Genomic DNA, 26,134 nt, shown 5'->3' with positions numbered 1-26,134 from the left:
CAGAATAAACTGGACATTTTTATGGAAGGAAAAGGAGGCCACTGTGACTGGAAGCAACCAAGTGAGGTGAAGAGTGGTAGGCAGCTGGGTAGACCAGAAAGCCAAGATGCAGCTCACCCAAGCTGCCTGGGCTTTGGTGAGGATGTTGGATGATGTTGTGATATGACAGGGAGCACCAGGGGAACTCGGAGCAGGAAGTCAGGTGACAAGCTCAGACTGACAGTGGAAAAGGTTCACTCTGCCTGGGCTCCCCTGTGTAAAGGATGGATGGTGGGGAGCAAGAGGACCAAGTAGGTGCCTCTGAAGCAGGGAATGGATATGGCTGTATCCATTCAACTAAGCCAAGACAACTGAAAACCCACACGTGCCCTCTGGCCGTGGAGACAGACCTTCTGTACTGGTATATTTTGATGGAAGTTTCCCTCTCCTTCTCTGCCTGGCGCTTCTGCTCTTCCGCCTCACACCGCTTCTGCTGCTGCTCTTCCTGATACTGCTGCTCCTTCCTCTCTCTCTCAAGAGTGAGCTGTTCCTGCAGCTTCTTCCTTTGGTCCTCATTCGCGTCTTCCTCCTGCTGCTGGTGCCTCATCTTTACCTCTGCCCGGGTTCCTTCCTTGTCAGGAGACTTGGACTCCTCACCCCTGGTGGCCAGGGCAGGCTCCCGGGCCATCAGAGAAATTCTGTTTGAGTTCAGGACCATCAGTTCCTACATGACCAGGGAGAAGAGAAACCCGTCTAAATCCGTGCATTTCTATCATTCCACAAAGACATGCCTATATTCAGTTTTAAATGATACTTATTGTAGTTGGCCCAGAATTCCACTTGAAATAATACATATAGTTTTATAGCTCAATCACATTGTTGTATGGAAGAAACCAAGACAATAATATGCTTTAATTTAAAATGTTCAAAAAAAAATAAAAAGAAAGAGTTTTATCACGGACAAAATCACATGTGGGGAGTGGAGTTGTAACACAGAAGAGGAAGACGCACTTAAAGTCTACTGACAGGATTGCTTAGTGACACAGCAGAGCAACTAGGAGAAAGGCTGAAACGTCAAAGCAAAACTGTGACAAACCACAGCCCGGTACATTGAGAGAGTGACGTAAGTGAATGTGTGACCAAAGCCACGTGAAACGGGGTAGTTCCATTTTACAGGCCCTTTCCGCAACAAGGTAGGGAAGAAAGAAGATGACATGATCCAACACTACCTCATTCAAGTACTTGGAATTCTCTCTCTCAGCCTCCTGCTTAGCCCTCTGCCACTCTTCCCTCAGTTTTTCCTGTTCTCGTTGATATTTTTCCTATAAGATGAGATGGCATATTAATTAATTAATATGCTAATGATATTAAACAATCCCTTATTTGGATTTTGGCCCGTTCTACCCTCTACCTCCATATTTTAAGACAGAGACATTGATTTAACCAATCAGATTTGCATCACTAAAGTAGAAAATAGCTCATATTGAGCTAAAATGCAGATAGGGAAGAGTAGACATTGGGAACTGAACCCACATCCACCTTTTCCCACGGCTGTAATTCATGGAAGCCCCCAGCTAACTGGAAGGGGCACTGAATTACTCTGCAATAGACCGAGCGTACAGTGTATGTGGGTAGGCCCTTACAAATCTATAGACCTCTCATGAGTAAGTAAAGCCACAAAATGATGATGCTACATTGTCTAAAAATACTTGTTGTTCAATTGCTAAGTCATGTTTGACTCTTTGCAACCCCACAGACAGGGGTCTCCAGGCTTCTTTGTCCTCCACTATCTCCCAGAGTTTGCTGAAGTTCATGTTCATTGAGTTGGTAATGTTATCTAACCATCTCATCCTCTGCCACACACTTCACTTTTTGCCTGCAGTCTTTCCCAGCATCAGGGTCTTTTCCAATGAGTCAGCTCTTTGCATTAGATGGCCAAAGTATCGGAGCTTCAGTTTCAGCATCAGTCCTTCCAACGGACATTCAGGGTTAATTTCCTTTAGCACTGTCTGGTTTGATCTCCTTGCAGTACAAAAGTTTCTGAAGAGTCTTCTGCATCACCATAATTCAAAGCACCAATTCTTCGATGCTCAGCCTTCTTAATGTTCCAACTCTCACATCCATACATGACTATTGGAAAAACCATAGCTTTGACTATACGGACCTTTGTCAGCAAAGTGATGTCTCTGCTTTTTAATATACTGCCGAGGTTTGTCATAGCCTTCCTTCCAAGGAGCAAGCATCTTTTAATTTTATGACTGCAGTCACCATCCACAGTGATTTTGGAGCCCAAGAAAATAAAGCCTGTCTCTGGTGGTGGTGGTGGTTTAGTCGCTAACTCGTGTCCGTCCAACTCTAGAGACTCCATGGGCTGTAGCCTGCCAGGCTCTTCTCTCCATGCGAGTTCTGGCAAGAATACTGGAGTGGGTTGCCATTTCCTTCTCCAGGGGATCTTCCTGACCCAGAAATTGAACCTGGGCCTCCTGCACTGCAGGCAGACTCCTTACTGACTGAGCTATAAGGAAAGACCCCTGCAAGGGAAGTCACTGCTTCCACTTTTTCCCTTTCTATTTGCCATGAAGCGATGGAACTGGATGCCATGATCTTAGTTTTTTAAATGCTGAGTTTCAAGCCAGCTTTTTCACTGTCCTCTTTCACTTTCATCAAGAGGCTTTTTTGTTCCTTTTCACTTTCTGCCAATAGAGTAGTATCATCTGCATATCTGAGGTTACAGATATTTCTCCCAGCAACCTTGATTACAACTTGTGATTTATCCAGCCCAGCATTTCACATGATATACTCTACATATAAGTGAAATAAGAAGGGTGACAATATATAGCCTTTTTGTACTCCTTTCCCAATTTTGAACCAGTCCGTTGTTCCATGTACGGTTCTAAATGTTGCTTCTTGGTCTGCATACAGGTTTCTCAGGAGACAGGTATGGTGGTTTGGTATTCCCATCTCTTTATAAGAATTTTCCACGTTTGTTGTGATCCATGTAGTCAAAGGCTTTCGTGTAGTCGATGAAGCAGTAGATGTTTTTCTGGGACTCCCTTGCTTTCTCCATGATCCAACAAATGTTGGCAATTTGATCTCCAGTTCCTCTGCCTCTTCGAAACTGAGCTTGTACATTTGGAAGTTCTTGGTTCACGTACTGCTGAAGCCTATCTTGACGGATTTTGAGCATAACCTTGCTAGAATGTCAAATAAGCACAACTGTACAGTAGTTTTGTCCCTATTTGAGATTGGAATGAAGACTGATCTTTTCCAGTCCTGTGGTGCTGCTGAATTTTCCAAATTTGCTGGCATACTGAGTGCAGCACTTTTACAGCATCATCTTTTAGGATTTGAAACAGCTCAGCTGGAATTCTGTAACCTCCACTAGCTTTGCTTGTAGTAATGCTTCCTAAGATCCACCTAACTTCACACTCTAGAATGTCTGGCTCTAGGTGAGTAACCACACCATCATGGTCATCTGGGTCATTAAGATCTTTTTTGTATAGTTCTGTTCTGCTTCTGTTAGGTCCATACCGTTTCTGTCCTTTAATGTGCCCATCTTTGCATGAAATGTTCCCTTGGTATCTTCAATTTTCTTGAAAAGATCTCTAGTCTTTCCCATCCTATTGTTTCCTCTATTTCTCTGCATTGTTCACTAATGAAGGCCTTCTTATCTCTCTCTGCTATTCTCCGGAACTCTACATTCAGTTGGATGTATCTTTCCCTTTTTCCCTTGCCTTTCACTTCTCTTCTTTTCTCAGCTATTTGTGAAGTCTCCTCAGACAACGTGTTTGCCTTCTTACATTTCTTTTCCTTTGGGATGGTTTTGGTCACTGCCTCCTCCACAATGTTATGAACCTCTGTTCATAGTTCTTCAGACACTCTTTCAGATCTAATCCCTTGAATCTATTTGTCACCTCCACTATATCAGCTTAAGGGATTTGATTTAGGTCATACCTGAATGGCCCAGTGGTTTTCCCTACTTTCTTCAATTTAAGTCTGAATTTTGCAATAAAGAGCTCATGATCTGTCAGCCACACTCAGCTCCTGGTCTTGTTTTTGCTGACTGTATAGAGCTTCTCCATCTTTGGCTGCAAAGAATACAATCAATCTGATTTCAGTATTAACCAACTGGTGACGTCCATGTGTAGAGTCATCTCTTGGTTTGCTGGAAGAGGGTATTTGCTATGACCAGTGTGTCCTCTTGGCAAAACTCTGTAATCCTTTGCCCTGCTTCATTTTATACTCTAAACATGTCTGTTACTCCAGGTATCTCTTGACTTCCTACTTTTGCATTATAACCCCCTATGATGAAAAGGACATCTGTTTTTTGTGTTAGTTCTAAAAGGTCTTGTAGGTCTTCATAGAAATGGTCAACTTCAGCTTCTTTGGCCTCAATGGTTGGGGCACAGACTTGGAATATTATAATGTTGAATGGTGTGCCTTAGAGACGAATCAAGATCATTCTGTCATTTTTGAGGTTGCCTCCAAGCACTGCATTTCAGACTCTTTTGTTGAATATGAGAGCTACTCCATTTCTTCTAAGGGATTCTTGCCCACAGTAGTACATATAATGCTCATCTGAATTAAATTCACCCATTCCCATCCATTTTAGTTTGCTGACTCTTAAGATGTTCAAGTTCACTCTTGCTGTCTCTTACTTGACCACATCCAACTTAATTTGATTCATGAATCTAACCTTCCAGGTTCCTATGCAATATTGTTTTTTTTTTTGCAATATTGTTCTTTACAGCACTGGACTTCACTTTCACCACCAAACATATCCACAACTGAGCACTGCTTCCACTTTGGCCCAGCCGCGTCATTCTTTCCAGAGCTATTAGTAATTGTCCTCAGCTCTTCCCCAGTAGCATATTGAACACCTTCCAATCTGGGGTGCTCATCTTCTGGCATCATATCTTTTTGCCTTTTCATACTGTCCATGGCGTTCTCCAGGCAAGAACAGTGGAGTGGGTTGCCATTTTCTCCTCCAGTGGACCAGATTTTGTCAGAACTCTTCACTGTGACCCATCCGCCTTGGGTGGCCCGACGCAGCATGGCTCATTGCTTCATTGAGTTATGCAAGCCCTTTCGGGGCACGACAAGGCTATGATCCATGAAGGTGGCTAAAAATATACCCAGGGACTAATAAATAATTTAAAATGGATGACTCCAGAAGTTTTCAAAAAGGAAAAGTATTTCACATAAAACATGCTACATATCAAAAGATTTGTTAATTATGTGGTTATTGGCTTTTCATTTTTGAAGTTGCTTCTTAATACCAGTTGACATTGAGCAGGAGGAGCTCTTAGAGCAAATGTAGCTCCTGTGGATCCCCTCTGCTCTGCTCTACCTGCAGCAGCCGGTCCTGCTCCTTCTGCCATCTCTCCTGCCGCTTCCGCTCCTCCTCCGGATCCCAGGCCCAGCGACTTGGGGCACTGATGGTTGGGACTGGAAGCTGCCAGGTCGAAAGAGAAGAGGTGCAAACCAAGAAGAACACGTTACTTCATGAAGTCATCTACTGAAGTACTTTTGCATACATGAATTATTCAGATCACCCTTGGCCTACGCTGTACCAAAGGAGAATGGGCTTTATATTTCAAAGTAGGTCTCTTAACACAAATGGAACTCACCTAAGAAACAGAAAGAGATTCACAAACATAGACAACAGACTCCTGGCTGGCAACAGGGAGGGGGACGGGGGAATGGGTGAGGACTGGATTCAGAGTTTGGGATTAGAAGATGCACAGTGTTTTATATAGAATGGATAAATGACAAGGTCTCATTGTATAGCACAGAGAACCACATTCAATATCCTGTAATAAATCATAATGGACAAAATATAAAAGAGAGCATATGTACATATAACTGAATCACTCTGCTGTACACTGGAAATGAACACAATATTCTAAGTCAACTATACTTCAATTAAAAAAAGGGTCTCTTCATATTTGGAAAGGTCATTCCTGGATAAACTCTCACTCAGCTTAAAGTAACAATAAGTGATGCTACCATGCACTAATTCAGCCCCACCCAAGCCTCCTAGTTTATTCCAAAACCAAACGAAGACTACTTACATCAGGAACCACAGAATCGGAGCTTCCTATGTTACAGCATGTGGGCAAGGAAAGAATAAAAAAACAATGTAAGTCTTCATTTCCATGAAATAATTCCCTTCAGAAAGTTGTATCACTAAGCTGGTTCTATGCCAGTATACTAAGTGACATCAGTTGTTTTCAAACAACAGTAAGTTTCTCTCTTTAGTTGCATCTGCTTGTCACTTATCTTCAGAATTCAAAGCCAGTGAAAAAGATCAACAGTGAATGCCCAAGTTATAGCCCAGCTCGAGGTGCTAGGGCAGAGATACAGGTATATTTCTAAGGAGTTTCAGGGTTCTTTTATTAACAGGGTGAATAATATTCTCATAGCCTAATAGAAAAAATTGAATTTCAAATATTACAACATCTATACAACCCAATTTTTTTACTCGTTGCTATTCAATTACACTGTGACAGGTGTAAGTCACATTTTTCAGGGTTTACTGCCAATGAGCTACTTTTCTGAAATAAGTCACCAACAAGCATGTTCATGAAATATTTCCCTTTGCTTGCCTATTATTTGAAACACAAAGATTCAGACTTCATGTGTAAACTCGTGGGCAGAAGGTCATTCTTTTTATTCTTAGGGGGCCTACATAACTGTGTTTGCCTGAATATGGTACAATGATTATAAACATGTAAGCCAATTTCATAAAATACATTCTCATACTGTATTTTTTCATTTTTCCTGAAACCTCAGCTGTCAAATTATTCACTTACACAATGAAATTTTTCAGAAAACTGCTTTTGAGATTTAGGAAAATATTCTTCCCTAAAATAGTCTGTTGAGGAAAAGTGAGTGAAAATTACAATGGAGAAAGAAAAGGAATTGCTTTATTTTAGCCAATTTGAACTAGGAGTATCACATGGTTTCAATTAAATTACCACAGAAAAATCGGAGTTGAACAAAAAATGTCAAACCCACTAAGGCTACTGACACAAATAAACCCTTGCACGTGCATAGCTGGTAAGCTAGTTCTATTTATGGTTGAAGAGATTCTTTGATGAATCTTAATTCATCAAAAGTGCCTAGGAGGAGATTAACACAAAATACACAGATCCAGTAAGCATCATGTTATAAGGCAAGTTTGTAAATATTATGGATAACCTTAAAAGTAAGAAACAGTGACATTTTAGACACCAACAGCACACTCCCTATTGACTGTGCCATTGCATCTCAAATGTTGGATATTACTTTTAGGTTCTTGATTGCAAAACACAGCGTTCAAACTGCATCCATGAGACAGAGCATGAGACAAACGTGAATGGGAGGAAAAGCCACATGCAAGCACCCTGTGAGCAGCACTGCCCGACTACACCAACAGAGGGACTGTCAAACCACACTTGCTGACAGGTGTGTCCAAAATTTACTTTTAACTTACTTCAAAGTCAACATAGCAGTCCTAGTAACACTCCAAAGTCATCATCCTAATAGCATTCAGTGATTCTGCTCTTTATTCAGAGCATTTTCCATAACCCAAAATTTGATGTTTTAGGAGTTGGCCAATTGCATGTTGGTGTAATCTAATAGTACACAATTCACAGGAAGCAGTAAGACATACATGAAATTTCTCATTTTTCACTGTCACCCAGTGGCAAGAAGTGTGTGTTTAAACAGCATCTCAGTTTTTTTTTTTATTACAAAAAAAAAAAAACAAACTTCAGAGGTATACAAAGGACACGCAAAGACCCATTACCACAGAGGTAGACCCATGAACTGTAAGAAAAGCCTGATGACCCTAGGGAAAGAATGGAAATGGGTTATGTTGCTTGGTCATAATGATGGCCGCATTGAAGAGGCTCAGTGCCGAGCACCACAGACTATCAGGAGAGAGTGGAGAGTGGGAACAATTCCATGAAAGTACATGAATTGTTAGCTTGGCAGTTTACCTTGTTCAAAAAACTGTGATCGCCTTTTTAAGTTTTTCAAAGAAATAGGTTCAGAGGCTAGTTGAAAAATACAAAAAACAAAAAAGTATATCAATATCATGTCATTCATTTTAATCTCTCACCACTGGAAAACTAAATGATACTTGATACATTTTTCCAATCTGTAGCAATATTATTTTTCAAGTGACAAAACTGATAGCCATAGAAGATAGGGGTTATCTCAATGCACAAAGACACACATAGTTTTAGTAGTCTATAACTACGTTCAAATTAGTAACAGGAACTAATATTTTGATTAATAAATTTTAGCAGCTAGCATCACAGTTTCATAGAAGCTGAAGTACTATCTTCCACGCCAGATCACACAGCTTTAGGGAAATTGAAATTAAAATTTTTTGCTTAGGCTAGTCAATTCAAATTCTCAAGTACAAGGAGAATTGCTTGTAACTAAGAGTTTCATAATACATAGAAGTTTTAGAAAAGGAACTAAAAAAATGGGGAGAACAAGAAAATAAAAAATATCCAGAGAACAATTTTTTAAAAAGCTACAATTAAAACATTCTTCTTAACTAGGCTTCCCTGGTAGCTCAGAAGGTAAAGAATCTGCCTGCAGAGCGGGAGACCTGGGTCAAGAAGATCTCCTGGAGAAGGGACTAGAAACCCACTCCAGTATTCTTGCCAGGAGAGTTCTACGGACAGAGAAGCCTGGTGGGCTAAGTCCATGGGGTGGTAAAGAGTCGGACACAACTGAACAACAGACACTAACTATTTTGCTCTAGTTTCCAAGATGTTATAGCCATTAACTTTAAAAAGGAAAAAAGCAAACAGAGTCACTTCCAGCTATCATAAATTAAATACAAAAATAAATAATCAATAAAAGAAGGGAAATTTATAAACTTGGTTTGACTTTGACATCAGATATTATGAATTGACAAATGCAGACTCAAAATCACCAAACCACTGAGAAAACCCAGCCCTGTGCCTGGCAGTCTAGTTTCCTGCTAAGAGAAGCTTCAACTTCTTTGGGTTTCTCCCTGCCCATATGGACCAGATCTTTCTTATTCACTTTGTCCGCCTAAGCCACAGCACACAGAATGTGGTAGCTCAGTTATTTGTAGATGGACAGGAGAAGGCAAGGAGTGGTAACTCCATACTACAAAGTTTCCCCAGATGCTCTATGTCTGCTTTTCATTACAAATGGGCATTTTTTTTCCTAACAATCGTTATTGCCACTGGCAGTTCCCTATTACTAGGTGCCTCCAAGCTTGACCCTTTGACAACAATTAAGGGAAAAAGGAAACCTCACACATTGTTTCATATTTAACTAAGATTCCCCTTGCCAGCACACCATAGCAAGAAGGCTGATGGCCTCCAGAAAACCAGTCTTTCTTATTTGAATTAGACACATAGGTGCTCAGGGCTCCTGCAGAGGCTGCCAAAGCTTTGTTTGCAGTTCCTGGACTATTCAACATTGGAACTGAATGCCTTTCCACCTGGCTGCAATTGGATCTGTGTGCTAACCTTTGAGTTTCAACTTGCACTGCATCAGTTTTGCTTTCACTCACAGATATTAATTTTTATAATAGCAGAACTTGAGTGCAGTGACTTTTCCTATATTTTAAATGTAAGCTATAGAGGCAATGTTTACCTTTTGATTCAAAAGTATTGCTTTCATCACGAATTCCATTGATTTCTTTTGATTCAGTATTCTAGAAAGGATAAAAATGGCAGTTAACATTCTCTCCAGTTGGACACTGGGCTTAAATAATCCATTTCTCATCAGTAAACATATCTGCTAACAGGATGAGCTTTTCAGGATATTAATATATTCCTTATAGCCTTTTACATATAATAGAAATGTAATTTTTTCACTGTTTTTTAGGAGCTGTGGAAAATTACTGACTAACTGCAAGCATGAATGGCTTTAAGTTCAACCAGTCATTAATTTTCCAAGAAACACGATGGGCTAAATAACCATTTGTCCATTTGCTTTATGTTTGTGAGTAAGCAACACAGTTATATAGAACCCTCTAACATTTAAACCTTTCTTATACAAGGTTGCAGAATCTCCTTATTAGGCAAAAGGAAGCATCTTGGGATAACAACAATTATATCTAGGGAGTCAATATAAACACATTTATTTGAAAATGTAAATTTAATTATTACTTTGATACTTAGAAAAGTGCTTACTTTCTAATTACTTTTAATCAATTAATGTAACTGCACATCTCTTAACTACATATGTAATTCTACCCATAAAATTCACCCACACAAGAACTAAAACTGTTTCATGAGGTTTTTAAACTGCACACAATTACTATACTTATTTTACCAGTAAAGACTAAGGAAAGCATAGAAAAGTTATAGCATATAATTCTACATAATTAACTTCTTCACATTCACAATGATCTGAGAGATGGGTATAATGATGAACGGTTGGTAAGAAACACCTACAAAAGACCACTGTGGGATCTTTAGATTATTTTCATTATATAACTCACTATTACTCATAATTATTCATGAGCAATGCCTTATGATTTTCAAAGATATATTTTACTCTCATTACTATAAATTACCTTATTAATTATCTATGCTTTTAAAGTAACATCAAAATTGTTCAAAGAAAGTACATTCTTCCCCCCACCTCCAACACACTTCCTATAGTTGCTTTGCTCTACCCATTACTAACACTTCTCAAAATACTTACAGAACTCTGAAGGCTTTCCGAGAAATCGGTTGTTACTGACAGATTTGAAGCTTTCTCTGAGCTGTAAATTCCAGAAGTGGCATCTATCCACTTTGTTTCAGGTGAACCTATAATTTTGGTAGCCATACTGGTGAGATTGAGGGTTTTATGCCGTGTAAATGGCAGGGAAGTCTGGTCTTTGCCCCAATCTGATTGTCACATGAAGATCAAGAAATGAGTACACATAAATGTAGAAGTGGAGAGAACAAAGTTACTGAAATGTACACATAAACCAGACACACACACACGACAAATAAATCAGACAGTGTGTGAAAGAAATGAAGAGTTCAGGCCTTTTACCAACAGATAGCCTTCCAAAACCAGAGGGTTAGAGCATGTTAATAATGAAAAGACTGGCAAATTTGCTGAATCTTTCTGTAAACCAGGACTGGATACTATATTTTGATATCCTAAGTTGGTAGGTCTGGGAAAGCTTAATGCCCTTCCCCATCTAACCTCGACAATTAAGAAACACAATGATAAATGGACATGGAAAGTTCCTTGAGAGTCAACACCTGGGATACTGACCTACTGTATTCTTTCTTATACCAGTTACAGTCAGGATGCTGTAGAGGAAGTGAAACCATGGTGTAATTCTTAATATTCAACATCAGCATATAACTCCCAAATGCAGACACAATTACAAGAGCCTTCAGTTGCTATCTGCATTCAAAGCCAGTTCAGCACATCAATCAGTCAACAAATAGTGTAGAATTCAGTAAATTTGCTAGTGAAAAGTTTTCAGACAGAACATCCAAAGAAATATCATTCAAGATGTTTCAACATAACCACAAACAACTTTCAGCCAAAAAACAAAAAAGTGAAATGGAGAGAGAAAAAAATGTTATTGAAGCAAGCTGTTATAACCACTTGCCAAAGACCAGCTCCCAGTTTAGAAAGTCAAATGCAGTGGGATAACCAACTCACCAGACTTTCCATAGCGCCTGATATCCATAACTAGGCTCCCAGTTTCCTGGGCCTTAGCCATGGTTTCCTCCCACTCTTTTGTGTCCTTATATGAAAACCTGGTGTTGTTGATAGCAATAATTTCATCATCTACCTGCAGCTGAGAAAATTCTGCTGGGCTACCTAAATAAAGCAAAATAAATGAAACCACCAATGAAAAATAAAAACATGTTCTATTAGTCACTGCTCATTTAAATTAAGGAAAATAATGACTTCTTAACATCATCTAAGCATTTCTCATATCTTTTCAGTTGCAGAAGAGTCACAGAATTTCTTAGTTATCAAACATCTGAGTAGCTACAAAATTACAAGGCAACCAAAGGTATTTTTTTTATTCTATGATATGTATCTTTCTTAGCATTTAAAGGAGAAATGATAAAGCCATCTGTTCAATAAAATTGCTTTATTAACCTAAGAAGAAAAATTTTAAGTATGTTTAAATTAAAAACGTAAAGTATATATTGTACTTTAACTGAGCTTCCAAAGCCAGATGCGCTCTGGAATGGAGAGAAAAAAAAAAAGGTCACTTAAAATGGCTTAACATTACTACCTATCATTATCTAATTAAATCAGGCTTGAAGTCTCAAAGAAATAACCAGAGTGAGTATTCATTTTTATATAGCTAAAACATGCAAATGAGGAACTCCTCGTATATACAATAGCTTTCATTTAATTTCAGGTCTTGTAATATTTTGCTAAGAGTTCCTGGGTCTAATTTGGAATAATCCTGGGTGGAGGAGGGGCAATCCTTTTTGTAAAAGTCCTGAAGCATCCTCCGGGGTCCATGGGCAATAGATCCATTAGATGTTCAGAAAATACTGATGATATATAGTACCTATGTATCCACCACAAACACAAGGACAGTTCTTTCTGGATCTTCAGTTTAGTAATTTGCTAGTATTTCCAAATATTAAGTCTAAAATGTTGATAAATGAATTCTGTAACACTCACAAAATTATGGCTCTTCAAAACTAAAATTAACTAGGCAAGATCAAACAATATGTAATTCATAACTCCATTAGTCTCCAGGAAGAAGACATATCACTTTACTGCTGCATTTTTTACATGTGTTTTCTCTTCCTCTACCAAATAAGCAAATTTCTGGGCAGGGGGAGGGGGTGGGAGGGGGACATTGAACAGCAAAGGACAACAAACAAGAAAAAACTACAGTAGAGCACAATCTATGATTTACCTGCTTCAACTGATGCTACGAAGATCCTGGAAAAAGCCCATTTTACTGTAAACCCAAAGTCAAGACTGCTCCCAGGCGTCTGGTTTATGCTGATTCTCATATCACTGAACTGATCCTGAAAACAAACATGAAACGGTGGGATCAAGTGTCCCTGGCACCCACATGGAGGAAAGTCTATCTGCCAAAGAAGGGAGGCTACGTGCAGGGCACACTGGAATTATTTCATGATAAACCAGAAACACCATTCTTCTCCTCCCTGGGTTTGGTAAAACTTTCATTTATGTAAATATTTCTCAGTTTATTATTTTCTGCTAAAATAAGGGAAATCTTTATAACTATGGCTATTGTTCTTTGCATGAATACTATAAATCAGTTGATTTATACTGATAAAGCTTAGGCTTTTGCTCATCATACGCTCAAGCCTCAGTTATAGACCATTTCTTGTTACCCAGGAATGGAGCTGACTGAGAAGATATGGCATATATATACATATACATATATATACACTATACACACACACACACACATATATATACACAAAATGGAATATTATTCAGCCATGAGGAAAAGGATATCCTGCCGTCTGGAACAATATGGAAGAAACTTGAGGACACTATGCTAAAGTGAGGTAAGTCAGACAAAGGAAAAGTGAAAGTGAAAGTGAAGTCACTCAGTCGTGTCCAACTCTTTGCGACCCCATGGACTGCAGCCCACCAGGCTCCTCCGTCCATGGGATTTTTCAGGCAAGAGTACTGGAGTGGGTTGCCATTGCCTTCTCCAAGACAAAGGAAGACAAGTACATATAATAATATCACTTATATGTCGAATCTCAAAGCCAAACTCATAAAACAGGGAGTAAAGTGGTGGTTACAAGGGGATGGGGGTGAGAGGAAAGAACAGATGGTCTTTAAGGTACAAACTTGTAATGAATAGTAAAATGAGCCCTAGAGATCTAATACACAATATTGTGACTATAAATAATATCTTATTATAATCAAACTTGCTAAGAGACTAGAATTTCCAACCATAAAAAGAAAAGATAATTATGTAATGTGAGAGATGTTAATTATCACTACAAAGGCAATCACATTACAATATATAAATGTATCAAATTAACATGCTGTTCTTTCCAAAATTTACCCATTCTACCTCAAATATATGGCAACAAAATGCCACTTTGAAAACACAAAAAAGATTTAAATCACTTATTTTTAAAATTCCACCATACTTTAAATAAACTACCTCCAGTGTTTAACATATTTAGCTGAATAATTTTGAGGGGTTTGTAGGCACAAATTCAACAACCAGAATCACTTTTCTAGGAGTGGTACCATTCCCTAATGGGCATCTCTATGTCTGCCAAGACATTTTTGCTTCTCCTACTGCTTCATGAAGATATAGTGGTAAAAGCTACTTATGCTGCAAAATGCAGAAGTAGGTCAATCCCGAGGAACCACTAGTAAGATGCCAAGAGGGCCCCTGAGACACCATGAGCTCCAGGCCACAACCTCCTTGAAGTAACAGCAGCCCATAAGCACAAGAGCCTCTTGGACAGCTAGTAGACCTTTATTCCCATCTCCACTACAGTCCACAGCAACAAATTCTCAGTTTCATGGACTTTAAGCCATTTTCCAAAGAAATGTTTTCAGTTTTACAGTATACTATGTCTGTGAAAAATTTAATTAATCTCCATAATTTATATTTTTTGTTTGGGGTACAGAGCAGACATAAATTTGAGCCTTTGTGTCCAGATCAGTGTTTCCAGCTCTTTGATTCACAATTATCAAGAACTTAAGACTTAATTGTTTAAAAAGAAAAATTCCTCTTAAAGTCACTTTATTTTCCAGGAAAAACCTATAACTTCTCAATTTTAATTTGGGAGTTAAACCCAGACCTAGGACCAGTGGGCAATTCACAGATTTTTGCACCTTTAAAATAAGTTTAAAATTCAAGTGACTATATTCTAAGAAAAACTGTGATATTACATATGAATTAGAAGGAAGACAAGAGAGGCACTGAATAAAGGATCAAGAATTTACTGTATTATATGGACATGATAAGTAAGTGCTATAACAATATACACTTACTCATTTGTTCAACATACATTTATTATGCATCCATTCTGATTAAAACACTTAGGAAATAAAGACGAATTAGGCATAGTCCTAAGTCTCAAGAAATAATTACTGACTCTTCAAGAGTGGGTACAGAATTTTTTAAGAAAAAATAACAGTGTAGCTAAGAATATAGAAACTTTTTTTTCATCAGACATCATATAAGGCAGTTGAAATATGGGAACCGAGATGTAGGTAGTGAGAATACTCATTAATGATCAGCCTGATGGATACCAGTCTCTGGAATATAATAAAACTCTGCTATGAATAGAAAAAAATTACTGGTTAGTTCTACTCCTTAACCAAAACCACCACACACTTAAATTAGAGATGACTCAATGAAAATAAGTGGTCATCTTCACCACTCTTATCCAACTCCACTCCTCCATACTCCGACCTAAAGCCAATTAGAGTGCAGAATCTATTGCTATATAAGGCCACAGAGACAAACAATGGATTAGAAATTCCAAGATACTAACTGAGGTTTTTTTATATCTTGAAGAATAAGAGACAGGACAGAGTTTTAATAAACAGTTCCAAACTACAATAAAGAATACTTTGTGGGCAAGAGTAAGTGAACAGTATCCTGTTCCACCAAACACAGGATAAAAGAGAATGAGCTTAAGCCATAGATGGAAGAGCCTCACAATTGTATTAGCCCAGAAGAATTGTCTTCTAAAGGACTGCTCTTACCTGGATCTAAATCTCTACTTGAACATAATAAAAGGGCAAACGACCACCGCTCTGAAACAGTTAACAGAGGAGGTCAGCCTCATTGAGGCCACAGTCTGGCAGCCTGTTACGTGGGTCCTGGGGAAGCACACAGACAAAGGAGACAGAGCCAATTACAGGTCTATTTCTATCAACAGCCAGGTAGCCTCAGGCATTTCACTGAGTCTGGCAGAGACTTTCCTCTCACAATGGCATTAATTTTTAAGCTTCCAGTTTCCAAAACCCTATTTTCCCATGCAGACCATCTTCCTCTCAAAACCTATACCAGAAGGATTAAAGTGGGTGGTCATGGTTCAAGGAAAGGGCCCCAGAGACCCCTCTTGCATGGCCTCCTCCAAGGACAGTCACTGTGGCATGTGTGTGGAATCCTGGGTTCTTGAATTAGATTATCCTTGAAACTTTTTGTAGGTAAAGTGGCTTTCCCTGGTGGCCCAGATGGTAAAGAATACACCTGCAATGTGGGAGACCTGGGTTTGATCCTTGGGTCAGGAAGATCCACTGGAGAAAGGAATGGCTACCTACTCTATATTCTTGCCTGGAAAAATCCCATGGACAGAGGGGCCTAGAGGGTTACAGTCCATGGGGTTGCAAAAAGTCAGACATGACTGAGCAACTAACATATGTCTATAATTACAGTCAAGCATAATCCATTCAACTCTGATTTCATTTAGGATTTGTGCCTCCTGGTTTTTCTCATGAGAAATATGCCATGTGAGGATTTTACAAAGGGTCCAAGTTTCCGAAGATGATGTTATGGGAATTTTCTTTTGAACTGGATGGAACCAGGAATATACATTATTGGGGGAAATCTAGAGTCTTGATGACTGGTAAAGAACTATGCCAAGTGGTGACAGTTGCCTATTCTGGTAAAGATAGAGTACAATCACCAACATACCAGCATCTAAAATAAAAACAACTTTCCTCAATTTAAACAGAAATATACACTTTTTAATTTCTCCTCATTCTTCTCAACCTCTCTTAGTCATCTGACGTTCTCTAAAATTTTTTATTCATTTATTTTTATTTTTGCCTATGCTGGGTCTTCATTGCTGTGTGGGCTTTTCTCTAGTTGCTGCAAGCAGGGGCTACTCTCCAGTTGCGATGCTTGAGCTTCTCTTATTGTGGAGCATGGGCTCTAGGGTTCCCGGGTTTCATTAGTTTTGTCACGTGGGCTCAGCAGTTGCAGTTTGCAAGCTCTAGAGCACAGCTGTGGTGCACTGGTTGCTCTGGGACACGTGGGATCTTCCTGGATCAGAGATCGAACCCATGTCTCTTGCACTGGCAGGAGCCACCAGCAAAGCCCAGAAATACAGACTTCCAGCTGAGATTTTCAAACAAAAATATGATTATCTGTCATAGCCATAGGCAGACTGATTTTTATGAGGTCTAATGAATTAATAGGGCTTCCCTGACACCTCAGTTGGTAAAGAATCCGCCTGCAATGCAGGAGACCCTGGTTCAACTCCTGGGTTGGGAAGATCTGCTGGAGAAGGGATAGGCTATCTACTCCACTATTCTTGGGCTTCCCTCGAGGCTCAGCTGGTACAGAATCCACCTGTAACACGGGAGACCTGGATTTGATTCCTGGATTGGATTCTAGTATCACCACAGATGGAAAGTAATGAACAGCAGGGTCATCCTTATATACTAACAAGTCAGATGGGCATTCTCAAACTTTGTTGATCAGATAAGCCTGTTCACTTAAAAGAGAGCCTACTTCGGTCGATAAAATGAAAATACACTAAAAGTAGATTTAGGCTGTAAAATCATAAATAACAAAGGAAACAGACAATCTTCGATGTTGGCTACATGGTTGTTTTGTGTCTTTTTTTTTTTTTTCCTTTCTTTTGTGTCTTTTTTCAGGGTCTTAGTGGATGAGAACATACTGAAAGTGAAAGTCGCTCAGTCGTGTCCGACTTTGCCACCCCATGGACTATACAGTCCATGGAATTCTCCAGGCCAGAACACTGGAGTGGGTAGCCTTTCCCTTCTCCAGGGGATCTTCCCAACCCAGAGATTGAACCCAGGTTCCCTACATTGCAGGCAGACCCTTTAGCAGCTGAGCCACAAGGGAAGCCATGGCAAGTAGCCCTCAAATCATGGCGCAGCTCATCCTTCACTGAAGATGAGTCTCTGTCTACCTTCTCCCCTTCCCCATGATCCACCCCAAAGAAGCCAGCTCTGCCAGCTCTACCACTTGACTCAACCCATTCCCAGGCTTATCTCTTACCGACCAAATCCATTTTCAGCCCTCATCCCATCGGGCACTACCAACGCCTCTGGCTTTCAGGAAACAAACTTCCAAGTCGCCCATTATTCTGGTTCCTCTTGCCTTTCTTCTCCATCCCTCGGCCACTTCTAGGTTTCATTAGTGTGTTCCTCTTCTTTCTAGCTTCCTTTTGTTGCTGCTCCTCTTCCCTAGTCAGTCTCCCACTTTCTTGACCACATGTTTTCCTGAGGAAACCTCATGCATGGTCATCAACTACTACCTAAGTCCCAACACATTCAAAATTATATTTATTCTCTTCCTCCCTAAACCTGCTCTTCTACCTCTTGCTTTTCACATATGGGTTAATTACCTCACTATTCAACCAGATGCCCAAGTTAGAAACATCAGGTTCTTTCTGGGCCTCTTCCTCCCTCCTCACCCTAACTGCTCCCCAGGCTACCTCTACACAATGCCCCCCCCACCCCCGCCACAATCCATCACACACATGCACTTAATAAAGTGTTAGCAAGTCCACAAGCCACAAATCTACCTTGAATATCCCCCATCCTTCCATCCTCCTTTAAGCTCATCTTAACTCAGGTCATAGTTTCCCTCTAAACTGCCGTGGGTAACCTTCTAATTGGCTCTCCTGCCTCCAGCCTTTCCTTCTTCCCATCTTCCCCACAGCTGCCTGAACTTTAGTTACAGAAAATGCCAATTATTATATCACACTCTGTTTTAAAATTTCTGGTAGCTCCTTATTGCTTACTGGGTAGATTTCAAAGTCTGCATCTCAGAATTAGATTCAATTGGGCTAAGTTTTAATAAATATCTACCTTCTTTCAAAATAATTTTAAGAATGATTTTCTCTTTATGAACCAGAAGATATTTCAGTGCACACTGGCTCTAAATTCTAAGCACATGGCGATGTTAAAATAAGTCAACATTTGGTGTTTTAACTAGATACAAGGTTCTTTTCCAATTTAAGCATGTCACATTTCAAAAAAATAAATTAGGGTCAGAGAAATTGCAACTGTGGCCTAAGAATCTAACCAGCCTGGGGCATGTTACATAACTTTTAAATCTCAAGTATTTCACTGGTAAAAGTGAGGATAATACCACATACTTTGCTAAGTTATTGAGGGGATTAAATGAAATATTTAAACGGTGCCAAGGCACATAGGTGATGCCCATTAATTATCTTCTTTTTCCCATGGAAACAATGTTATACATGGTAATATATGCTGCTTAGGCAGTTTCCAGAACAACAAAAGAAATTCTTATTTAACTCTCACACACATGGCTCTAAAGCTATTATAATAGAACTCGGTCAACATTCAGCAAATACTTACAGGTACAGACACTGCACTAACAGTGAGCAAAATAGACTAGCTTCCCACCCTTGGAGAGATTAGGGTCCAGTGAAGGTGACAAGCAGGTAAGATGCACAGGAGGAAGCTGTGAGAAGGGAAAACCTGGCTACTCTTAAAAGAGGCACTACTGCAGACTTGGGCATCAGAAGTGTAAAAAGCTTCCTTCCCTCCACATGTATTTATCATCCTGATTCTGGGTTCTGATTTAATAATCTGGAGCAAAGGTCCTGAAATAAGGACTTGGTTGAGATTTGAGAGCAGAGGGCTCAGACAAGACAGAAAACAAAACAAAAACCTGGGCAACACCCTTCTGCGGGGAAAAGGCATATGCAAGGCAGTCGGAGCAGGCTGGAGGACTCTGGGAGCCAAACTGCTCTCTCTTGCTCTGGGTTCCCCCGAGAATCGCCCTGCTAGCCTGGATTGGCAAGGGAGAAGGAAAAAGAAGCACTCCCATAAAAGAAGTAGTGAAGAAAGGCAAAGAGAGCGAAATAAAACTCCAGATCAGCAACAGAGATGAGAAAGAAATTCTTGAGCAGATTTTAAATGAGGTCATTACGCTCTTCATTAAGTCTTTGCTCTTTATGCTATGAACTCCCTTCATACCATAATTCTGTGTCAGGCTACTAGCCCATCTCTGCCCTTAGATTTCACCTCCTTAAAATAATTGTCTAGAACATCACAGTGCTCCCATTCCTTTAACACCCCTTAATCCTAAAATTCCCACATTAAAGTACCTATAAGGACCTGAATAACTTGCTGCATCAAGTCCATACTTCAGTCTAGTCATAAAGGCCTTGAATGCCATTCATGTCAGTAAACCCTTAAGTGCCAACTGAAAAGCCGAAAAGTAAAAACAATGAAAGTGTTAGTTGCTTAGTCATGTCTTGACTCTTTGTGACCCCATGGACTGTAGCCCACCAGGCTCCTCTGTCCATGGAATTCTCCAGCCAAGAATTCTGAAGTGAGTAGCCATTCTCTTCTTCAGGGGATCTTCCTACCCAGGTTGGGTCTCCTGCACTGCAGGCAGCCTGAGCCACCAGGGAAGAATACCAGTGAAGGAGAAACAAACATATGGACAAGAAAAAAATTCAGCGAATGAAACTTTCAAGGGTGAAAAATTCAGTTCCAACAAGGGAGAGGAAACAGACATTTTGACCCACGAAGGAACCAATCCTCTGGGCTTTGAAGGAACAGGAAGACTTCAAAACACAGAGATGGTTAAAATGAACATTTTAAAATAGGGCAACAATAAGAACAAAAATACACATGATGTGTTCATGAAAGTGAATGGTGTGTTTCAGAGAAGTCAAGCAGTCTCACGTGAGGAGCTTTCAGCTACTTCCCCTCTCTTTCTCACAACATAGGGTGATGTAGGCAACCTTGAGCCACATGGCCTAAGTTCACATCCTGACTCCATCACTCAGTACCCTGTGTGGACGTGGCGAAGTATCATGACCACTTCATGCCTCCATTTCCACAGCGACAAAACAGCAATAAGAGGTTCATTGTGAGGATTCAATAAAATCATGCCCTGCCAAGCCTACTGACACGACAAGCATTCAGTAAACATGAGCTGTGCCAGTGCTACAAAGAGAATTTGGCACCAGTCATGAGGGACCGCAGTGTTCCCCTGAGTGCTCTGAACTTCACTGAAGGAGCCACAGCATGCCACTGGGGCCTTTGAAGCAGAGAAGTTACCCAGTCCAGCCTGGCATCATGCAAATTAATCTGGGGCCAGCCTTGTGTAGGATGCACAAAGATCTGTGACTATTTACAAAGTGTTTGCATTGATGAGGGAAAGGGCTGCAACTAGGGTAGTGGAAGCAAGGATAGAAAAGGGTAACAACGTCAAGAGAGATGCTGTAGGAAGACAGGAAAGGATACTGCCCACCCACGTGTAGTAAAGGAAGAAGACCTGAAGAACACTCTTTTACAAAGCTACCAAGTTGTCCACCTGAAACCAATAGAATACCGCAAATCTACTATGCTTCAGTTAAAAAAGAAAGACATCTCAATGCTCAGCCAGACACTACTTTTTATTCTTCTCTACTCTGAACTCCTAGAACTGGATAACTTGCAGGCGTGTTGCATACACCCTTGCCATACTGGTCCTAGTCTGTTCTGTGCATTCCACACCCTTTTCCCAGGTCAGCAAGCACCCTCTGCGTGATAAGAGCAGGGCAATGCTATACATGTCACTTTCCTCAAGAGTGTGGAAGTGGACACATCAAGCATCTCCAGAATAGGCAAGTGATCATATAACACAGACATTTGGTCAAGAATTCCAACTGAATTCCAACTGCTCCACTTATTTTTTTTTTTTTTGCTCCACTTATTAATTCAAGCCTAATTTTGCCTGGTAGCATTCCACTTCAAGTTGGGTGACTAAAGGCATAAATGCACTAATGAAGAAACCTGAAACGACGCCATGGGAACCCAGGTTCCTCTGAACTGCTCTGACCTGGAACACACACCCACACTCAGGCTTTTTCTTAATCCACGGAGGCAGCTAGTCCCGCCACCCTGAGGGAGTTGCCATCACTGAGCACACAGGACAGTAATCAGGCTGCTCCATGGGATCTGCTGTTTGAAAAGAGGAAGGCAAGCCGGCAAGTCCATAAAACAAAAGGCACCTCGCTCTCTATTATTCATCCACTGGCACCTTATGATCCCCAAGTGCAACAGAGGCTATTCTTCTCATCCACTGAGACTTATGATGCTAATTATATATCCCCAGTTCTTTAAAATGGAAGTTAAAACATAATTTACAACCAGTGATTTTTTTTAGCAACCTGAAGAGATTGGCTTATATACATTTATAAATATGGATAGAAAAACTGGAAGAGATATACCTAAGTGTTAAAGAATCTCCCTGAATGACGGAATTACCAAACCATTTTTATTATGCATATTTTCCTACATTCCCAAATTTTCTCAAGCGCAGAGTCTTTTATAATCATGAAGAGGAAAAGCTTACTCTAAACTTGTAAAGCTTTGCTGTACTGATAAAAATGAATGATACTAAAATACACTCTATCATATTTTACACAAAGGTATTTCATTAATATAACTTAGGCCAAGCTATATACTTGATGTTGTGCCTTGGAAAATATACACTCTAGTAAGGTACCAGAAAAGGCTAGACTAAGTCACAGGGCCATAAAAGCACCTCCACACTAAAGGGTTCATACAACTATCAGATTGCTTAATGAAGGCTTTTTCCAAAAGAGAAGTTTCTTTAGGTTCTCTAGACAAGCAACAGGGCCTCCCAGGTGGCGCTAGTGGTAAAGAACCTGCCTACCAATGCAGGAGATCTACAAGAACTGGATTGGATTCCTGGGTCGGGAAGATCCCCTGGAGGAGGCAACCCACTCCAGTCTTCTTGCCTGGAGAGTCCCATGGACAGAGGAGCCTGGCAGGCTACATCCCACAGGATCTCAGAGTTGGACACGGCTGAAGCAACTTAGCATACATGCAGACAAGCAACAACTTTTTAGCCTATGTGTAAAAACATAGTAAAAGAACATTCATTACCTAATAATTCTCTTAAAGCTATCTATCAGATTTTAAGTAGGAAAAAACTACAAATGCCCCCATTCTTCTTCTGATGATACATTTTATTTGGACTCCAAATGCTAAAGAATGCAATTTTCATACTGTAACTAAGGCTCGATATTACCCTTATAAGATAAGGAGTGGTACAAAACTCTAGACTTTCCAGAGTATAAATTAGTATTGCAAGTCACTACACTTTTCATATATTAGAAAAAGATGTGCCATGTCCTTACAGGCCAGTCCCTCTCATATGTATCAATTTCTCCTTGTGGTTAAGTTCCCTGGTAACTCAGTCGGTAAAGAATCTGCCTGCAGTGTAGGAGACCCCAGTTCAATCCCTGAGTCAGGAAGATCCCCTGGAGAAGGAAATGGCAAACCACTCCAGTTTTCTTACCTGGAGAATGCCATGGACAGAGAAGCCTGGCAGGCTACATTCCATGGGGTTACAAGAGTCAGACACGACTTAGCAACTAAACCACCACCACCACACCTTTCATATGGTAAAAAAGAAGTGCCATGTCCTCACAGGCCAGTCCCTCTCATATGTATCAATTTCTCCTTGTGGTTAAGTTCACTTTCCCCAGAAGCAGCTTTTATTACCCATTTAACTACTAGACCTGCATCTAAAACTCCCCAAGTTACCCTTGCACCTGCACCTGGACTGATGAGCACCAGCAGTGCAAGTCAACAGCTGCTGAAATGGGGAGTCGGGAGCAAACCCAGCCTAACTAGAGGGAGACTGGTCCAAAAACTCTCCTTACACCCATAGCATAAGGGTCATCTGGATCCATCAACAGAGCTGGAAGAGATCTACCTCCTCCAAGATCTGTTAAAAATAAAATGCAATATCAATGACTACATTATCAGCCCAGACTGTCATGCCCAGAGGTGAGAAACATGGTTTTCTGATTTAAATCCTTAAGTTTTTGAGCAGTAGGTTATTAAAAAGCCTTTCCAAACTCACCTGTGATCTGGGGACCTCTGCCGGCGGCGAGCCTCTCCCTTCTCCAAGCTCAGATGTTAAATCAGGGCTAGATATTGAAGACAATGTGTCTTTAGAAGTGGCAGCCTGATCCTGGGAAAGAGATGAGTAGGGGGGTGTAGGCGAGGGCAACCGCATCACACTTTCTCTGGGCGCGTCGGCCTCTCTTTCGCTGGATGAGCCGGACGCAAGCTGGCTTGTGTCCGGTCTTTGCACAGAGATGCTGATCGAACTGCTCTGGGTCCTCTTAATGCCTTCTATGTCTCCATTATACTTCCAAGCATCATCCATCTAAAGAGGAAACATCATTGTAAACTTGCTGTTCTGTTAGATTTCTATTTTAAAAGTATATACATTAGATTAACATTTGAAAGTAACAAAAGTAACATATACCTCCCACAGCAAAGTCGCTATTCCTAAAAGGTTGGAGCATGTTCTTTGACACTAACAGATATGCACATACAAAGTGGGAGAAACAGCTGATTTTACAGAAGTGTTTATATTATAAACAGACCTTTAAAACATGCTTTGCTCATTTACATTACTCCAGGTCAACGGACAGAAATCTAAGCTAGGTCAGTTGAATACTCCACACTATGGATATCTATAGTTTATTCATTTGATTATACTTCAATGTCATTTAAAGTGTGCCCAAGATATTACATATACCAGCATGTTTATTTTTATAGCATAAATTCCCAAAAGCAAACTTAACCAAAGAATATTTTATATGTGTAATATAAAATAAAACTATTTTATTTTATATATAAAATATATATTTTATATATAAAATAAAACTATAATATTGTGTAATATAAAACTATGTGTGTGTATACACACACACACATTTATCTTTAAAAACTGTAGCAATGCACTCCCAAATTAACGTGTAAAAATGTCAGTGTCTCTGCATCCTTGTCAACACCACACATTTTGAACATTTTAAATCTTTGTCATCTCATGGGTAAAAAGCTGTACACTTCATGCTTGCTCTAATAGACTACACATGCTTCTATGCGCTTTATGTAACCAACCATTCAAAGTCCCTCTCCCTTGAACTGGCCATTCATTTATACATCTGCTTTTCTACTGTTTATCTTTTCCTTATCAGTTTGTAGGAGCACTTTAAATCTTAGGGATATTAAACCTACATATAAAATATATTTTACTAATATTTTTCTGAGCCTATATAAATGCAGTCTTTTGACTACATTAATGGTGTCTATCATATAAATTTAATTTTTATATTGTCAAATATATCTGTGTTTACTTAATATAATGGTCATGGGTTTTTCTGGTTAGTTTAGGCAGGCTTTCCTCACTTTGAATTTTTTTAATCAAATCTTTTCTCTTAGAATTTTAGGATTCTACATAGGCAGAGGTAAAAGGAATTTGAATACCAAAGTGCTCAAGACTGTCTTGCTTCCTTTTACATAATTCAAATTAATACAAACACTTTCAGGTACATGGCACTGCTTCATTCTCAGAGCAAATGATTTTATATTCTTTAAAATCCCAATAAAATATGTATTTTTTGAACCATGAGATACATTTTAATTAACTACATTCAAGGGTATCAAGTTCTAATAAAGTGGGAAATGAGGATACACAGAAAATTTGGGCATAATCACCTGAAAATATTTAGGTTAAACTGCATGAAACTGCTGTTTCATAGGTCAAAAAGAACTAACTCCTGGCAACTTCATATAGTACAACCTAAGACTTTACAATGGGGCTTCCCAGGTGGTGCAGTGGGAAAGAACCTGCCTGCCAATGCAGGGGGTTCAAGAGACTCTGGGTTGGGAAGATCCCCTAGAGAAAGAAATGACAACCTGCTCCAGTATTCTTGCCTGGAGAATTTCATGGACGGGCTACAGTCCATGGGGTCGCAAAGAATTGGAAGCAACTGCGCGCGCACACAGTACTTTAAAACAGATACATCTGAGAAAATGTGACACTAAAAAGTCAATGCTCAAACGCATTCCTTTTTATAGCTGAGTCATATTCCATTGTGTGTATGTGCCACAGGTGGATGAAACTGGAGCCTATCATACATAATGAAGACTGAAATAGAATAATGATTCTATATGCAAGGCAGCAAAAGAGACAGAGATATAAAGAACAAACTTTTGGACTCTGAGGGAGAAGGCCAGGGTGCGATGATTTGAGAAAATAGCATTGAAACATGCATATTACCATGTGTAAAATAGATGACCAGGGCAAGTTCAATGCTTGAAGCAAGGCAATCAAAGTCAGTGCTCTGGGACAACCCAGAGGGGTGGGGTGGGGAAGGAGGTGGGA

At 39.9% G+C, this 26,134-nt stretch overlaps 1 protein-coding gene across 19 annotated transcripts in view; it reads right to left on the bottom strand.

Annotated features, from left to right (window-relative positions):
- The window catches only part of LMO7 (LIM domain 7), a 212,411-nt gene that overhangs the window by 11,744 nt on the left and 174,533 nt on the right, over positions 1 to 26,134 (bottom strand). For 10 of the 19 annotated variants that reach the window (XM_043892157.1, XM_043892173.1, XM_043892164.1 and 7 more), the window contains 10 exons: positions 23,816 to 24,124; positions 12,869 to 12,983; positions 11,638 to 11,799; positions 10,672 to 10,859; positions 9,613 to 9,673; positions 7,965 to 8,021; positions 6,054 to 6,079; positions 5,330 to 5,434; positions 1,209 to 1,301; positions 390 to 703 (listed from right to left, as the gene is read on the bottom strand). In XM_043892157.1, the coding sequence (XP_043748092.1) occupies positions 390 to 703; positions 1,209 to 1,301; positions 5,330 to 5,434; positions 6,054 to 6,079; positions 7,965 to 8,021; positions 9,613 to 9,673; positions 10,672 to 10,859; positions 11,638 to 11,799; positions 12,869 to 12,983; positions 23,816 to 24,124 (1,430 nt within the window). Of the gene's footprint in view, positions 1 to 389; positions 704 to 1,208; positions 1,302 to 5,329; positions 5,435 to 6,053; positions 6,080 to 7,771; positions 7,814 to 7,964; positions 8,022 to 9,612; positions 9,674 to 10,671; positions 10,860 to 11,637; positions 11,800 to 12,868; positions 12,984 to 23,815; positions 24,125 to 26,134 lie in introns of all 19 variants that reach the window. The other 9 variants (XM_043892166.1, XM_043892159.1, XM_043892169.1 and 6 more) reach the window with 5 other exon arrangements.

This window comes from Cervus elaphus, chromosome 30 (genome assembly GCF_910594005.1).
Source record: "Cervus elaphus chromosome 30, mCerEla1.1, whole genome shotgun sequence".
Lineage (NCBI taxonomy): Eukaryota > Metazoa > Chordata > Mammalia > Artiodactyla > Cervidae > Cervus > Cervus elaphus.
This window is presented reverse-complemented; position numbering and strand designations above follow the sequence as displayed.